Source organism: Cnephaeus nilssonii (assembly GCF_951640355.1).
Source record: "Cnephaeus nilssonii genome assembly, chromosome: 13".
NCBI lineage: Eukaryota > Metazoa > Chordata > Mammalia > Chiroptera > Vespertilionidae > Cnephaeus > Cnephaeus nilssonii.
Genome location: NC_137084.1, coordinates 32493190 through 32511722, shown reverse-complemented (window position 1 = coordinate 32511722; position 18533 = coordinate 32493190). Strand labels below are relative to the sequence as shown.

At 50.7% G+C, this 18533-nt stretch overlaps 1 protein-coding gene across 3 annotated transcripts in view; it reads left to right on the top strand.

Annotated features, from left to right (window-relative positions):
* The window catches only part of INSC (INSC spindle orientation adaptor protein), a gene marked incomplete at its 5' end in the record, with an annotated part of 92671 nt that overhangs the window by 43971 nt on the left and 30167 nt on the right, over window positions 1-18533 (top strand). For 2 of the 3 annotated variants that reach the window (XM_079789416.1, XM_079789415.1), the window contains one exon: window positions 5765-5890. In XM_079789416.1, the coding sequence (XP_079645542.1) occupies window positions 5765-5890 (126 nt within the window). The remainder of the gene's footprint in view (window positions 1-5764; window positions 5891-18533) is intronic. The other variant, XM_079789414.1, reaches the window with a different exon arrangement.

The window sequence follows — 18533 nt, the reverse complement described above, 5'->3', positions numbered from 1 at the left end:
GCATGAGGTCTGTCCTCTCCAAGGATTCTGTGACCCAGTCACTCAGCTTTGTCCAGAGTGTTGACTCTGCAGAGGTCTGCTCAGTGCTCAGTGCTATGGGGACTGGAATTGGGGCTGGAACTGACTCAATGGCAGTTTAATGATTAACTTCAAACAGAAATTAGCTGACTGTCTTTTAGAACGAGAACTATTTTCTCCTTCAAAATGAGTTGCAAATATTGGCTGGGTTTGATCTGAGGCATGGAAGGGGCAAGGAACTTTTCTGAATGGCTCCATGGGGCCTGAAAAGTGTTTGTTGTTGCTGCTGTTAATCCTCACCAGAGGATATTTTCCCCCATTTATTTTTTTAGAGAGAGTGGAAGGGAGGGGGCGAGACATACCAAGGGAAACATAGACGTGAGAGAGACACGTTGATTGGTTGCCTCCCACATGTGCCCTGACCAGGGCTGGGGATCGAGCCTGCAAGCAACATGCATGCCCTTGACTGGAATTGAACCTGTGACCCTTCCGTCCTCAGGCCAATGTTCTAACTACTGAGCAAAACCGGCTAGAGCCTGAAATGTTTTTACACTTTGGAAAGAACAGGCCTTAACATTTTTCTGGGAAGGAAAGTTTGCCAGCGCTCTTATTCTGTTTCAGGGCCTGGGCGCGCTGAGCTCTGTCTCCATGCACTGCAGATGGCCCCTACTGCCTACATTTGTACTCCACTTTCAGAAGCAGAGAGGGATGTAAGCTGAAGATGGCCTTAGTCTTCTCTGGGGACCAGGGTTAACTCTGGTTAAATATCCATCCCAGATATTTTCTGTGTTAAGAAAGCAGTGGGCCTTTGCTGGGACCCACTCCTCAGCTATTTAACTACTCTCAATCCCAACATCGGCCCTGGGCTTTCAAAAACTATGACCAGTAGTTGTTTAAAGATTTGGATGGTCCTTTGAGTGTGGACATTATCCACATGTTATATCTTGTCTACACACATACTTCTGAGATGGGTATCAGTGACCCTGTTTTTTTAAAAAACATTTTTTTTAATTGATTTCAGAGAGGAAGGGGAGGGAGAGAGAGATAGAAACATCAATGAAGAGAGAGAATCATTGATTGGCTGCCTCCTGCACCCCCTCTACTGGGGATCAAGCCGAAACTCGGGGATGTGCCCTTGACCAGAATCCAACCTGGGACCCTTCAGTCTTCAGGCTGATGCTCTATCCACAGAGCCAAACCGGCTAGGTAGGGCTAGTGACCCTGTTTTATAAAAAAGGATATAGGACTCACAGTGGTTGAGTACCTGGAGCAGTTGACTACCTGGTATACCCTGCACAGCACCTCACTGTCCATGTTCAGGAGATGTGCTCAAGATTGCAACACTGTGGGGCAGCTCCCCCACTGGACTTCTCCACCCACCTCTTTGGGGACCAGTGTGATCTCTCTTTGGGTCTTCCATCCATCTGAGCTGCCTCCAGGAGACGATGTAACAGCCTGCCTGAGATCCATCATCTCAGCTTCTTGGGTTCTTCTGCAGACCACGGAGCAAGCCCAGTCTTCCCCATCCCTTCCTGAGTGCAAAGCACAGAAAACTCCACTGTGCTCTGTCAAGATTGCCCTGCACCCCAACTCCTCTATTCTTCCCACCACCAGTCTACACACCCCAGAGCTTTGGTAGCTTATCCCAAGTCTGCCTGAATCACGCATACTATATACAACTGGGCTCTGAGCCCAGAGCTTTCTATAAAATTAAATAAGCTCCAGCCAACAGTGCGATTCTGCTGGCTCCAGCGATTCCCGGCTCCACGCGAAGATGAGTGCTGCTCTTGGGTCCTCGGCGGGCACTTCAGGGTGGTCCCTGCCGCTAATCCATCTCACTCGCTCACTGTCTCATTCCTCCTCACCCTCCCACATATTCCAGCACTTGAGACACCATCCTTCATGAGGTTAAGAGACACCCTTCTAACCAGGATCCCTTCCATAGCATGCCATCACTCAGCTGTCCAGAACTGGGTGCTAGGCCCTTTCATTTACATGAACTCATGGACTCCCCCCAAAACCCCATCATGTAGCTGTATCATGACCCCATTTTTGGCCAAAGTTAACCAGCAGTAGAACCAGGATTTGAAGAATCCCCTCAGTTTGGGGTCAGAATTGCCCCCCTTCCTCTCCCAGTAACTAAAAATGCTAAGAAGGCCATTTTTTTCCCCCCCACAGGCCTGGGAAAGGATGTAATGAGAAGCAAATGCAAATGGGAACAGAGGCTTAAATATATGCTGGGCTCAGTGCTTCCTGAGCCAAAGGAAGGCGGCCACATTGATCCTGGCTTTCGGCCTGCATTTTTTGGCACCATTTCTTCATTGGCTATTCCAGATATAAATGATCTACAGCTACCTATCTATCTATCATCTATCTATCTATCTATCTATCTATCTATCTATCTATCTATCTATCAATCATCTATCTATCTATCTATCTATCTATCTATCATCATCATCATCATCATTTATTTCATGTATGATTAACAATCAATCAATCTATCTATCATTTATCTAATGTATGATTATCTATCAACCTATCTATACTAATAAAAGGGTAATATGCTAATTAGACGAGGTTGACCGGACATCTTGTGGACGTCCGACTTCCTTCTGGACAAAGCCACAGTGGTGGGGGCAAGGCAGAGGCAGTTAGGGGCGATCAGGCCGGCAGGGGGGCAATCAGGCCAGTGGGAGAGCAAGCAGTTAGGGGTGAGACCAGGCTGGCATGGGGGAGAAAGCAGTTAAGGGGCGATCAGGCCGGCAGGGGAGGGCAGTTAGGGGCGATCAGGCCAGCAGGGGAGGGCAGTTGGGGTGATCAGGTCGATAAGGGTGGGCAGTTGGGGCAATCAGGCTGGCAGGAGAGCAGTTAGGGGGCAATCAGGCTGGCAGAGGTGCTTAGGGGGAAGGAGCGATCAGGCTGGCAGGCAGGCAAGCGGTTAGGAGTCAGCAGTCCTGGATTGTGAGAGGGATGTCTGACTGCCGGTTTAGGCCCGATCCCTGCAGGATCGGGCCTAAACCAGCTGGACATCCCCCGAGGGGTCCCAGATTGGAGAGGGTGCAGGCTGGGCCGAGGGACACCCCCGCCCCCACATGAATTTCATGCACCAGGCCTCTAGTCTATTATAATTTATCTATCTATCTATCTATCTATCTATCTATCTATCTATCATCTATCTCTATTATGTATATAAAATAATATTTATATAATATATACATGATTAAGTATAAATACAGACATATCTAAATGTACATATCTATGTAAACATGCATATATAAATATTTAATCTGGAGGGAGGTAATTAATGACCAGCAGGGCTGGCTGTTTCTTTCTTCCCACTTTAAAGGATAATTTGATTTTACTTCAGTGGCTCTCTGAGTGAGGCCTTTAAGTGGGCCCTTCATTAGATGTCCCAGGAACTGTAGGAAAGCAGGAAGGCAGGGAGGGGGATGTGGAACACGGACTCAGAGGGGGTGCTTGTCCTATATCAGAGCAGGTTTTCATCCGAGTAAGGCTGTGCGTCTGAAATCAGAGTTCTTCACTTTGACCTCAGATTAGGACAAGAGTGCCTGCTCCATGCCTCTTTAACCCTGCACCCCCCTCCCCATGTCACTGCACCTTTACCCAGGCTTCTTCCTGCCTTTAACGTGACCTGCCTTCCCCTGACTCATCGTCCATCAGACCATGAGCTCAGTGTGGACAGGGACCGAGGCTGTGTGCTCAGTGCCCAGCACAGAGTCTGGCACATAATAAACCATTCATGTTTTTTGGCTGCTTGAATGAATGTACCAATCCTAAGATAGGCCCTTTCCCAACAAATGAACTACCTCAGAAGGCAGTAGGAATAGAAAAGTTAAGAATCACTGTGAGCTGATTCTAAAATGCCAGCATTTATAAACTCCCCCGCAGTGAGACACTTTCATCTGGGTCCCTGCAGTGATAAGCCATAAACTCTGAGAATGAAAAGGGCCCAGAGCCTGTCTTTATGATGTGCCGGGGGAGGGATGATGTGCGATGACTCATTCCGATGAGTCTGTGTGGGAAGTCTTCACAAGTTAAAGGTGTTTGCGTGAGCAGCTCACAAAATGAAAAGTACAGGCTCATCTCAAGAGCCAGGCTGATGGGTCCTAAAGGTTGTTGTTTTTGTCCTTTTACAAACAGGAGTGAAGGAGTTAAAACAAGGATAATGTGAATTATTCCACCCATCTGGACTTTAGTTGTTTCATTACAAAATAGGAATAAATGATAGTATTAATATAAATAAAATCCCTTTTCTTTTTTCTTCTTCTTTGTGTGTGTGTGTGGTGTGTGTGTGTGTTTGTGAGTGTGTGTGCCCTTGACCGGAATCAAACCTGGGACCCTTCAGTCTGCAGGATGATGCTCTATCCACTGAGCCAAACCGGCCAGGGCATAAAACTCCTTTTCTGCCTATTGTGGTTGGGAGGACCTGAGAAATAATGGGTGTTTGTGGCAGGGCAAGAACCAGCAGTGGGCCTCTCGGCTTCAGCTCCCTCCACCTGCTTCAGACTTATTTCTAGAAGCTATTTCAGGTGACTGCAGGCTTGCTCCATGGGGGGAGTTACCAGGTACCTGGGAGTAGTGTTGAGTGGAGTTGAGCCTGGTCCTAGCAAACATGCCTGCCCAGGTCCCTGGCACTTGAACCCCAGAGCATTTGGGGACTCCTACCTCCAGTTTAGACAATCAAGGGCAACATTTTACTGCAGCATGCATGTGAGCCTGGGAGTGTGTATGTATGTGTGTGTGTGTGCAGAGGAGAAAATTATTTTATCCACCACCTTCCAAGGTTCTCTGTCTGGTGCCCTGTGAAATGGGCTGACAAAAGACAGATTAACAAGAGAAAAACAAATAGCATTTTATTAGCTCGTACACATGGGAGCGCTCAGAGATGATTAACTCAGAGTTGGTTAGAACTGGAATCTTAGCAAAGGAATAATGTATTTTTAAAGAAGTGACAAGACAAAGAAAAAGGACCTTGAGTCTCTGGGGCAGCAAACTGTGGGAAGGCAAATATCTGGGGAACCAATTGTAGATAAAGGCCGGTAGGAAAGTTTGTTGTGTAGATTCCTCTGATGCCATTCCAGGCTGATAAAGGTCTAAAGTTGTCTCTGGTGATTAACTTTGTCCTTCCTGGTAGAGAGGAGAAGGGGGATAATTCAATAAATGTACACTAAGTGGCCAGATTATTATGATCTCTGAACGCATAATAATCTGGCCACTCAGTGTGTGTGTGTGTGTGTGTGTGTGTGTGTGTGTGTGTGTATGTGTGTGTATATGTTAGAGGCCCAGTGCATGAATTCGTGCATGGGTGGGGTCCGGCCAGCCTGGCCAGGGGGAGGGGACATGGGCAGTTGGCTGGCCTGCTGGTCGAACTCCTGGTTGAGGGGACAATTTACATATTAGCTTTTTATTATATAGGATATACACTGAGTGGCCAGATTATTATGATCTCTGAACGCATAATAATCTGGCCACTCAGTGTATGTTCTGTTTTTAGGCAAATAGAAGGCCGGCAGATATATATTTTTTTTGTATCTGCTTTTTCCCAATGTCTTCAGTTCAAAATAATCCTTATGCCAAAGTGGCATATTTTGGGGTGCCATCTTCTGCCACCCTACAGACTCAAAACATCCCTGCCGAGTGAGGAGAGGTGTCAATTATTTATTTTTGAGTCAGCCCCAGGAAAGGTCACACGGTAAGGTCATGTGCCATTTTCTTTTCTTGGCAGGAGGGTGGGGTCGTAGCACTCTTCAAGGTCTGCCGACAGGACAGTTTCCGGTGTTTGTACCCCCAGGCGCTCCGCACGCTGGCCTCCATCTGCTGCGTAGAGGAGGGTGTCCACCAGCTGGAGAAGGTAAGAGTGCAGCTGGCTGGGCGGGGCCTGAGGTCCCAGGTGGGTAGATGGGAGAAAAGACCTCCCGGTGGCCACCTGGGCCTCTTTGTGGAGCAAGTCCCCGAGTCCCTCCTTTTCTGAGGCATCATTCAGATGGGGCTGCTGGGATCTTGGCGATGGGAGATGATGAAGAGGTAAAGAGAATAGAGACTGAGGAGCTGGAGCAGGAAAGGCAGTGCCCACAGGGGCACTGGGCACTTCCTGGGTGGAGTGGGACAGAGCCAGTGGGTAGAACAGAACTGGAGGCAGCAGGTTAGGTGGGAGTGGTGTCCAGGGTCAGGGGGTTGGTTCTTCACTCATGGCAGGACCCTAGGAGAAGAGGATCCAGCTCCTCAGGGGACAGAATGGGCAAGAGCATGGTGGGTACTAGGTGCCCTGGCAAGCAGGTGGGGCTCCACCAAAACTAGAGACCAGACAGTTTGGGTAAGAGAAAGTGAAGCCCAAGTCCAAGCATATGCCAGGTCAACAAGGCACAGGGTTGGGTGGGATTAGACAAACCTAGGCAATGTGACCAGTTCCGGCCACTGCACTCACCCCAGTTTGTAGGGCTGGGCTGCTCCTCCCGGGGGACCTGAGTGGGTCTGAGCCTGCAGAAAGGTCCTCAGGGACTTTAGCCAGGAGGGGAGGGGGGGCTACTTTCAAGGAAAGATGCTGAACATGTCTGTGGAAGAGAGGTAGCAAGGCCTGGTGTGTCCCGGTGACAACTGTGCTGCTTGCAGGGTTGGGGGTAGGGACCTTGAGTCTGTTCCTGTGACTGGTCTACATGGGGATGGGCAAGCAAACTGCTTTCCTTTCCCTGCGTCGTGTCCCACAGACTTGCATTCTCCTCCAGCTTCGAAAGTTTGGTCTGGACTCCTGGACAGATCCTCCTGCTTCTTTCCAAACGGACTCAGATTGTGGGGCAGGGTCCCAGCACCACGGGCCCGGAGATGCTCTTAGCTGAGGCTGGAGGGCAGATGGGGAATCTGCTCGCTGTGTAGATGAGAATGCTGTGGCTCAGAATGGGGAAGTGGTTTGTCTGAGGTCACACAGCAATGTGGTGGAGGAGCGAGTGCCAGCCCTCTGGGCAGAGCGCCCCCTTCCCGTGGGGCTGGAAGCCTTGGTATGTGTGTGCTTGCTGAGATGGCCAAATGGAGCAGGGGGCGGTGGTGAGGGAGACAGACAGACATACAGAATCCATGGCATAAACACATCAGGAGTCTCCGGCTTCGTGTGCTGAATCGTCCTCTCTTTTTTGTAAAGTCTTCCCTTGAGCAGTGGTAAAATGGCCCATGGGGTATTCTCATCGTCTTTCATGCTGGTTGGCAGGATAAGAGGAGAAAATAGGACAGACTAGAATCACAAGTCCTCCGGTTTCTTGGTTATCGAGAGTTTGAAAAGCAGCAGGAAATGCTCAGTCTGGGGAAGAAAAACAGCAGGGCATTTTGTTTAGAGTGGAAAACCTTTACCAGAAGGCTGGAAGCTGGAGGCAATTTAATATATATATATATATATATATTTTTTTTTTATTGATTTCAGAGAGGAAGGGAGAGGGAGAGAGAGATAGGAACATCAATGATGAGGGGGAATTACCGATCAGCTGCCTCCTGCTCGCCCTCAGTGGGGGTCAAGCCCACAACCGTGATCTGCTGGTTCATAGGTCGATGCTCAACCACTGAGCCAGGCTGGCCGGGCCAATTGGCACAGGAGAAGGTATCCCTCCCTGGACATTCCCCTCTCCAGGTCCGATTTCTTTCCATACACAGGCAACTGTCATTCCCACTCGGTGCCTGGCAGAGAGGGGATGCTTCAGTAGTGTCTTGAAGGGGAGAGAGTTCCTTGAGAAGAGCCCCCGTGTGGTCAGAAACAGCAACTACATTGTATGGCAGCTGTAGAGCTTGCCAAGTGGCATTCTCCTTTCATGTGATGTTGGCCTCAGTGTGCAAACATCCCCATTGTACAGCTGAAGACACCAAGGCCGAGAGAGGTTAAGTGACTTAGACAAATCGCACAGCTCCTAATTCATATTCAGCAAATATTTATTGACTATCTGCTATCTGCCAGGCGCTGTTGTAGGCGCTGGGAGAACAGCAGCGAACCAAGCAGACAAAAGCCCTTGTCCTCATAGAACTCACATTCTAGTGCACGCGGTGGCAAGTGACGGACGTGGGCCAACGTCAGCCTGCTGCCTCTTTTGCTATTATCTGTATGACCTATGAGCTAAGAATGTATGTTCTTTCATTTACAAACGGTTGAAAAAAATGAGAAGAATAACATTTTGTGTCACATGAAAAGGATGTGAAATTCAAATTTTTTGAGTCATAAAGATTTGTTGGAACCCAGCCGCGATCCTTTGTATAGGTGTTGTCTTTGTCTGCTTTTGAGTGACTGAAGAGGCATGCGGCCTGCGAAGTAAAGCATGTTTTCTGTGAGGCTCTCTGCAGGAAATGAGATGGACCCCTGTGTTATCAGGTCATCAGGGTATCATGACCACTGAAAACGACAGTAACTCATGCGTATGGAACACTGGCTTTGGGCAAGCGCTTCGCTAAGCCCCTCCTTTCATGTGTCACTTAACTGTGAACCCGCTGGTGCAGTTAGAAGAAGGGGAGACTCAGAGAACTGAGCAACTTGCTCCAGAACACACGGCGAATACACGGCCGGGCAGTAATTTAATTCCAGCTCCGCTGAGCCAGAGCCAGCCAGGCTGGGACCCACTCGGTGGACAGGACTCACATCCCATGTCGTGAGGCCCGTGTCCACACTCATCTCCCACATGACGCTGCTTCTGAAGCTGTGGGAAGTTCTAGACACCCAGGAAGGGCCTGAGAGTCCCCTGCCCTCTGCCTCTGTCCCCCTCCCTTGCCCGGGCCCTGCCAATACCCCTTCGTGACCGGGGCTGCCGAGTGATGGTTCCGGAGGTTTGGCTGAGGCCGGCTGTTGTCAGTGTTCAGGGTAAAAGGTGAAGTCCAGGGACAGGGTGGGGCAGTGGGGTGCCCAGGGGCTCTCGCCAGCCCCCCACCCACCAGGCACAGCGTGTGCCCTAATTAGATAATGTCAAAGTCCCAGCCTTCCCCTGATTTCCTGGCCTGGCCTCCTCAGTGCAGCTCAGTTAATTCACTGGCAGCAGGAAACTGTGCTGGACCTGGTGAAATTCATCTCTGTCGTGCAGCTCCCCCACTTCCCCCCAACATTAAATCACACACAGACCTCGCTGCGGGGGTGTGGGTCTCGACAGGTCGCCAGACACCCCCGTCCATCTCCAGGCCTGCTGTGTGACGGGTCGGGGCGTTTGCACGGTCATAATTCCATCCACTCACGTCAGGTCACTTAGTCATCTGCGCCTTCATTCTTTCTGTCGCCCGCCCGGTCAGTCGCTTTAACTCGCTCACTTACTCGCTCACTCACCCGGGCAGTCACCAGCTGGTCACGCTGCGGGTTCATCCCTTCACCATACCTTCGTGGGAACCAGGCTCTCCATCTGTGAGCTTGGACATGTATCCTGGGCGAGCGACTTGCCTTCCCAGAGGGTGGGTATCTTCATCAGGCCAATGGGCACGATGAACCCTCCCCGCAGGGCTGTTAGAGGAGGGACGTGCAGTAACGTGGTGCCCGGCACGCACTGGGCACAAATGAATGGTAGCCATTATGATGGTGCCAGGGACGAAGCGAACCGCTGGGGTTAAACAGATCAGTGGCCTGGGGAAGACTCCAGGCTGGTGGAGAAGGGAGCATTGGGGGTACCAGCAGGAGGGGCTGGAGGGTCCCAGACACCGCCCAGGGCGCAGTATGGAGAAGTCGGGTGGGGCTTGAGCCGGAGTCCTCACGACGTTTCCATTTTACAGATGAGGAAACTGAGACTTGGAGGCGGTGTGCCCTCAGCTCATGCATGTAGAGCTGAGATTCAAACCCAAGTCTGGCTGGTTCTAAAGCCCGTGTTCCTCTCCCTCTGTGGCCTGGGAAGAGCTGGCCTTCTGAGGCGGGGACTGCAGGGAGGGCTCCCTGGCGCCAGGCTCTGAGTGTCGGCCTGGCTGGCGGCAGAGGTGGAGACTCCCCAGGGGGGGTGGGGGTGGGGGGCAAGATGTGAGACACAGCAAAGTCCTCTCCAGGGGTGTCTGAGGGTCGGGTCTTCCATTCTTTCTTTCTGGAGGCCGGTCATCCTGGCCACAGATTCCCCACCATCACATTCCCTCTGGAACAGCGAGGTTCAGGAAGCCTGCCCTACCTCCCCTGTGTCCTGGGCCAACAAGCCCCCCGCGTTCCCCAGTCCCCATGCTGGGCTCTGGGGAGGAGAGACAAGCAGCTGTGTCCCCTGCCTCCCGGTGGCCGCGCGGGAGAGGCCCAGCTGTGCAGACGGGGGGAGGGCTGTCCCATGGCCCTCAGAGGCCACAGGCCAGTGGCACCACCTCTGCCAGGAGCTGGAGGAGGCCACCCGATGAGGCCGTGGAGCTGGGCCCAGAGCGTCACGGAGGAGCTCCCTGGCAGCCCAGGGGAAAGTGACCTCAACCGGCCAGAGACTCCACAGCTGCCCAGTTGGCCGGTGGGGCGCTCAGTCCTTGGAAGCTCTGTGTTCAGTGAATTGGGGGAGCACAGGAGAGGAGGCGGTGTTCTCTGAACCACACCTCGGGAGGAAGAGGCGAGGGCCAGGACCAGGATGGGATCGGAGGGGGCTGGGGACCAGAGCAGGACTGGGGGCCCTGGTCCAGGGGGGAGGCTGGGGATCTGAGGGGCAGGGATCTTCACATCTAGGGCCATAAGGGTGGGGGGCTCTCAAAGCCCAGTGCTCAGAGAGCCTCAGACACAACCTCCAAGAGTCCCAGGAATTGCTTTCTCCAGCCTTGAGACCAGAGACCATCTTGCTTTCAACAGAGCGACCTTCTATTCCCCTCCCCCGCTCCTGTTTTAGTTTTTCAGATAAGGAGTTCACTCTGTGCTGGAGCCAAGGGGAGAGTTTAATGAAAATCGATGAAGAAATTAAAGACGAGCAGGGGGCAGGAGGGGAGGGCTACATTTAATGTCTGAGGAGGAAATCATTAGAGGGGCGGGGAGCAGAAACTGCTCTGTCTCCATGCAACTCCCTCACTGTTCCCCTCCCCTAGTTTCCAGGACAGAGACAGGGAGGCCTGGACCGGCTACTGAAATCACAGAGACCCTGGGCAGCAGGGAACGGGGTGCAGGGGGAGGCAGCAGGGAACGGGGTGCAGGGGGGGGGGCAGCAGGGAACGGGGTGCAGGGGGGGGGGCAGCAGATGTTCAGAAATAGGTAACATTTGTAAGAAAATAAAACAAAACAAAAAAACCAAAATAGTTAACTAGTTTTTCTTACCCTTTTGCTTATTTGACTCTCAAAATCGTTTTGCAAGAAGGGAAGGAAGGGATGGTCATGGCCATTTTATAGAAGGGAAAGTTGAGGCTGGAGGGCATAAAGACACTAAGAGAGGCAGAGCTAGGCTGGGAATCCCATGCTTCTGTTCCCAGCCAGAGGCTCAGTTTGCTTTAACTGCCCCGGGCATGGGGGGCAGTTATGCAGACCCAGGGCCAGACAGCTGCTTCATGTTGATTGAGTCAGCTCTAGTCTGTAAGCGAGGCTGGGTAGGGAGACAGGAGCTGTGAATGCCCGGCAAGAAATAGTTTCTCAATTTGACTTGCAGCCCTTCTTTACCCAGGAGTGAGAGAGAAGGAGAATGCCTTTGAATGGAGATCCCAGCTGCCTCCTCACTTCTCTTTGGGGCCTACCTCACCTGGACTCATCAGCCTCTTCCACCCCTCACACCCCATGGCACAGGCCTTCAGCCGCCTGGGAATGGGCTGGGACTGTGCAGAGAACCCCAGGGTGCCAGCTGTTTGTGCTGTGACTGGCCAACAGGCAGATTGGAGTGGAGACTGCCACTGTCACCTCACCCAGCCCTGCAAGTGGGGCTTTCTAGAGGGGGTGTGGTTCATTCACTTCTCCACTGCCAAGCCTCCCTACTTCATCCCTCTTTCTTGAGGGGCGGGTAGTATTTGAAGGAGGCCAGGATGAGAAGTGAGAACAAAATTAGGCACACTGCCCCGCCTCTCCCCGCGAAGATTCACGCTGAGATTACTGGCCAATATTGTTCAGACAGAAGGAAGGCCCAGGTGTTTTAGGGGCTGCACCCCAAGCTCAAAGTGCAACCTGAGCTTGGAAACGGCATGGCGCCATCTGGCGGCCTGAGTCAGAAGTGCAGCAGCAGGCGAAGGCTGTGCTCGGTCAGGACCTGAGGTCCCCATATGCTGTGCAACGGCGGCCTCTGGTGGACAGAAGCGGCAGTAGCAGCCCTGCCATGCTGCTTGGGGTTGTTTTCTCCTGAACTAGCAGGATGTGGACTCTGGTCTGGAACCAAGGTCAGGGCCGGTGTGTCCTGTGTGTGTCCTGCATGTTGGCGGGAAGAGTTACAAATTCAGGGCAACAGGGGATTCTTCCTATGGAGCCAGTCTTTTTCAGGAGGATGATGTGGATACATCTTGTAATGTAATAGGTTTCCAACTTGTCCTGGGCCTCTCAGATCAGAACCCTTAGCCCAAATCCCCCACTTCTCACTGGAAAAAAATCCAGATCCATCAGCCTATGAAGGTGCCTTAACACATTGTGGGCAGATCATGAGCATTCTCGTGTTTTCATATTACACAGTGTTTTACATAAATGTTAAGGCACGCCTTAAAATTAAATACCCATTGCATTTTGAAGTTATTTATTACATGTCATTACAAGCTAATATATTTTAAAAGTATGATATTTTGTAAAACTTTTTTGTACTCATTCAATAGAAACTTATCTGGCCACTGAGTAAAGCTAGCAATAAAACTACTGGTGAGTATTAAGAACAATCCCCCAATTCTGACCTGCTTGGGTGTATAGTAATTCCTCATGATGGTTTTAATTTTCTTTTTTCCTGATGAGTAATGATTTTGAGCATTTTCCTTTATTCTTATTGATCATTTGGTTATTGTCTTTTCTGAAATGTTGGTCTGAGACTTTTGCCCATTTAAAAATTAAGTTGTCTTTTTCTTATTGAATTACAAACTTTAAAAAATATATTTTACATGTGAGTCCTTTGTAATATATATTTTCAGCCAGTGATTTGATTTTTCGAAAAACATACTTTTAAAGAAAATATATACTTTTATTGACTTCAGAGAGGAAGGGAGAGGGAGAGAGAGATAGAAACATCAATGATGAGAGAGAATCATTGATTGGCTGCCTCCTGCACACCCCACACTGGGGATCGAGTTCACACCAGGCCCAGGATTTGAACCATGACCTCCTGGTTTATAGGTTGATGCTCAACCACTGAGCCATGCCAGCCAGGCTGCTTTTTTGCTTTTTCACTTTCTTAATGGCATCTTCTGATGAGTAAAAATTCTTAACTTTCATAAAGTCCAATTTACTGATATTTTCTTTTTTTTTTAAAATATATTTTATTGATTTTTTACAGAGAGGAAGAGAGAGGGATAGAGAGTTAGAAACATCGATGAGAGAGAAACATCGATCAGCTGCCTCTTGCACACCCCCTACTGGGGATGTGCCCGCAACCAAGGTACATGCCTTTGACCGGAATCGAACCTGGGACCCTTGAGTCCGCAGGCCGACGCTCTATCCACTGAGCCAAACCGGTTTCGGCTGATATTTTCTTTTGTAGTTAGTGTTTTTGTGTCCATTTAAGAAATGCTCGTTTTTACCAACTCATTGATACAGACAACAGAGGGGAGGGGGACTGGGGGCTGGATGAAAAGGGGAAAGGATTAAGAGGTAAATCTTGGTAGTTACAGAATAGTCACCAGATGTAAAGTACAGCAGAGGGACTATAGTCAATAATATTGTAATAAGTATGTAGGGTGCCAGGCAGGTAATAGACTTATTGGAAGGATCACTTGTAAATTATGATTGTCTAACCACTATGCTGTACACCTGAAACTAATACAAAATAATATTAAATGTAAACTGTCATGAAAAATATAAAAATCATGAAGGTAAGACTCCTATTTTTTTTTATTCTAGGAACATTATTGTTTTACCTTTCACATTTAGGTATATGATCCATTTAAATTAAAAATTTTCAATGGTGTTCCCAATTTAACCAGCACCATTTATCAAAAAGACCATCTTTTTACCATTGAATTAAAGTGGCAGCTTTGTTGTAAGTAAAATGATTACAGATGCATGAGTTTGTTTTGGGTTGTTTTTTGTTCTATTAGTCTTTTTGGCCATCCTTTTGCCAATATGTCACTGTTTGAGGTCCTAAATTACTAAGTAACAAAACAATACATTGTGTTATTTAGTAGTATAAATCCTACAACTTTGTCCTTCTTTAAGATTATCGGGAATTATATATATACTAGAGGCCTGGTGCATGAAATTTGTGCACTGGGAGGGGTTCCCTCAGCCCGACCTGAGCCCTCTTGCAGTCCGGGACCCCTCAGGGGATGTAGCAGCGTGCCAAGTGGTAGGCGGCCAGGGAGGAGCTCAAACCGGGGCCAGGCACCGGGCTGCTCATGCTCATACTGGCCCGCTGCGCCTGCTGCCGCTGCTTGGTAGTGCTGTCACGGAGTCGGGAGAGGCTCCCCGCTGCCACAGCTATGCTCGCTAGCTGTGATCTCGGCTTCTGGCTGAGCGGCGCTCCCTCTGTGGGAGCGCACTGACTGCTAGGGGTCAGCTTCTGCATTGAGCGTCTGCCATCTGGTGGTCAGTGCACAACATAGCAACCGGTCATTCTGGTTGTTCCACTGTAATGGTTGCTTAGGCTATTATCCTACCTAATAAAATAGTAATATGCAAATTGACCGCACCTTCGCTACGCCCAAACCATGCCCACCAGCCAAAAGCCACGCCCACCAGCCAATCAGGGTGAGTATGCAAATTACCCAACCAAGATGGCGGTTAATTTGCATATGCGGAGGGAGGGAGGAGTGAAGACTGAAGACAACCTAGAAGGAAGAGGGAGGAAAAGCGGAAAGCAAGGTGGCTGCCAGAGGGAAAGCCCGGGCGTGGTGGAGTGGGGCGGAGCAGGGCGGAGTGGGTGGGTGGCAGCGGCGCGCGTGCGCGCACATGCGCACGTGGGTGCAGGCACAGCGGCTGCAACTGCGGCGGCAGTGGCAGCGCACGAGGCCGCAGCGGAGCTTGCAGGATTCTTCCTGCAAATGGGCTACTAGTATATATAGATTTCATTATTAAGTGTGATATCATTATCACTTTAGGAATTAGAATACCGAGACTCAGACAATGTCAATCACTTGCTCATGTCACCAGGTCAGCAGGTAGCACAGCCGAGTTGTAACCCAGGCTTTCCCCACTCACTGCTAAGACTGTGTCACTTGCACTGCACCACAGGTTCTCCAGAAGCCAATGTCCACCCAGGATCTCCTCTAACATTACTTAAAGGACTTTCCAACTTCTGAGGCCAAGCCTCCACCTCAGACCAATTAAATCAGAATTTCTGGTGGGGAAGCCTGGGCATTCATATCTTAAAACTTTCCTAGGTGATTCTAATCATCTGAGAACTAGGCTGAGAACCACTGATCTTCTATTTTTGGTACAGGGCAGATCCCAGCTGCACCCAGTGGTACTTTGCTGGAAACTTGGTATTTTAACATCTGCGCATGCCTAATGGTTCTAACCCAAAGGGAGATGAACTTGTTCTTATGACCTTCTGCTGCCTCCTCATGATCTCCACTCCTCTCCCCTACACATGCCTTCAGAGCATCTTTGTGATAATCTGCTATAAGGAAATACCATCTGCTTGATGGGGAAATTATTTTCTATTTATATTCTTAAGTGATTTAATTCTTGATTTCTTTCCACCTCAACGACTCAGCTCTTTCTACCTCGCTGACTTGCTTGCCAGACAGGCTATATAATCTCTCACATCCATTATTTCAGTCCCTATTACATATTAATATTTGTATTTATCCATTTTGGCACTTAACTTTTAATCAAAGATTCTTGTTTGACATAGCAAAACAGGTTGAGAGGGGCTGGGATATATTAGTTTGGGAGGAGGATAGAAGGCTGGTTGGGCTTTCTGTCACTTTTATTGAGCTACTAGAGGCCTGATGCATGAATCTGTGCACGGGTGGGGTCCGGCCAGCCTGCCCTGATAGGGGCCCATTGGGCTGGGCTGGCAGGGGTTGGCCGGCAGGGGCCACAGGTGGTTGGCTGGTCAAGGGGAGGGGCTGAGGGCAGTTGGCTGAGTGGGCCCTGCCCCCAATTGGGGTGTTGGGGGCCAATCAGGGGTGTGGCCAGCTGGGGAGAGGGGCCATGGGCAATTGGCTGGTTGCCCCACCCCCAATTGGGGTGTTGGGGGCTGATCTGGGGTGGGGCCAGCCAGGGGTAGGGTCTGAGGGCAGTTGGCTGGCTGGCCCTGCCCCCAACCAGGGTGTTGGGGGCTGATCAGGGGCTGGCTGGCGGGGGGCAGGTTCCGAGGGCAGTTGGCTGGCTGGCCCTGCCCCCAACCAGGGTGTTGGGGGCTGATCAGGGGCTGGGCTGGCGGGGGGCAGGGGTCGGGGCCTGGATCAGGCTGGTTGGCTGCCACAGTGAGTGTCATAGACAACCGGTTGTTCTGGTCATTCCGCTGTTCTGGTCGCTGGGCTTTTATATATATAGATTAGCTCTACTATCACTCCTTAAAGTAAATACCTCATTTATAAAGCAAGCGTTTAGCCCCTTCCGTTGTCCACAGACTTTGTCCTGAACCGTCCCTGATCTGGTTTACGTCCCTCGTTCAGATCGTGCTTCTGGCCCACAGGGTCCTGTATTCCACATGAAGCTTTCCCTGCCCCCTGACTGACACTTGGCTTTGCTTCCTGGGTGTGGCCGTTGCTCCCCTCTCAATGATTGGATTTTCCCTCTGGCTCTTCCCGGGGCAAATAGGTCGGTCCTGCCTGGACCTGTGAGAGGCAGTCCAAGGGCTTCGTGGTTCCCACTTGTCTGTTTTCTTTTTTGTGTGCAGAATTGAGGTGTCTGAGTGAACAGAAAGGAGGAGGAAACTTGGGGGTTTTAGGTCATGCTCCCTTCCCTGCATTTGCATGATTCTGTTTAACTGTCACAACCCAGCAACCCACTTCTCTGCCTTTCCAAAACGCTAGGCCTCTCAGAAGGAACTGGAAGTGGGCAGACAGCACCGGTGATATATGATGGGCCTGTGCACCAGCCTGTGTCCCTGAGATATCGCATAAAAGCCACCACGGATGCGTTTCCAGTCATCAGCAGAAAAACGTCGCCCATAAATCTCAGCGGTGTTTACTGAATATTTTAGGTCCCTCAACTGTGTGGGTTCCGTGCTCCTTCGCCCACTGCTCAGGGAGACCCTCAGCGTCCACCAGCTCTGGACACCCTGTGTCTGAGCTCCGGGTGCGTCGTCCTGCTGCCCAGGGGGTGGCCAGGCCAGACCATCCTCGCCACCACTGGCCTGCCCTCCCATAAGGGGAGCTTGGCCTCAGGCCCAGGCCCATCCCACTCCACGTAAAAGCTAATTACCTAGAAGTGCTTGCAGCAGCAATTTCTTCAGGATGTGAAAGTGCTTTGGTTAGATTGTTCTCTTGGCATCATTAAGTGTATGGCTGGGGACGGGTCGTGGGTGCTTTGGGGATGGAGGCAGTCCATAAATGGGACCCGTGTCTGAGGAAGCTGGCCTCAGGCTGGGTTACTCCTAGGCCCACAGTAGGCGCTGAGCTGAGCAGCCCCACCGGTCTAGTCCTCTCACCCCCTCCTCCCTTCATTGCCTTTCCCAGAGGCCACACTTAGGGGGCACAGGCCAGGAGGGGGGCCAGGATGAAGTGCCAGTCCTGGCATTAATGTGCTATGTGGCTTAGACGATCTCTTCCCTGCCCGGGGCCTCTGTTTCTCCACCATTCAGCCCACCCTTGACAAGTGAACTGCTATGTGTCAGGCCTCAGCTGGGTGCTGGGACCAGAGAGGTTTTAATACGGAAGCTGCCCTGAGCAGCTCAAATCTGGTGCAGAGATGAGCGTCCAAACCGATAAGGATAGCCCAACATAAGTGCTGCAGCTGTGGTCAGACCAGGTGGTTAGGAGGACAGAGACCCTCTGGCTGGGGGTGGGAGTGGGGGGGAGTAGGTGCATGTTCCCTGAGGAGGTGGCTTCTCACCTGGTCTGAGAGGACAGTGAGGAGGGAAGACAGGGACGATGGACCACTTCAGGGTTAAGTGAACTGGGTTTGAGGTGGCCATGAAATATCCAGGCAAATTAGTTTTGGAATTAAAGAGACCCAGTAGCAGGTTTGAAATGTGGGCCTTAGGAAAGAAAGTCAGGGATGGAGGGCTAGACGTGTGTATGTGTGTGGGGCCATCGTAGTGAGCCACTGAGGCCACTTGGGTTTGGGTGCTATTGACTGAGATGGGACAAAGTGGGCTGACAGCAAAACTTGGTGTGAGTCACCTTAGGATGCAGAGGAGAGGCTAAAAGAGATGGTAATTAGTTAGCTAGGGAGCCCCCTATATATGATATATATAATATGATAATTAGTTAGATAATGGTAGTTAGCTAGGGAGCCCCCAAAAGTAGAGTGTCAGGGAGTCCCAGGAAGGAAAGAAGGCCGAGATGGAGAGTGCTCAGCAGGAGGAGGTGTTACAGAGAGGCCAAGTAAGACT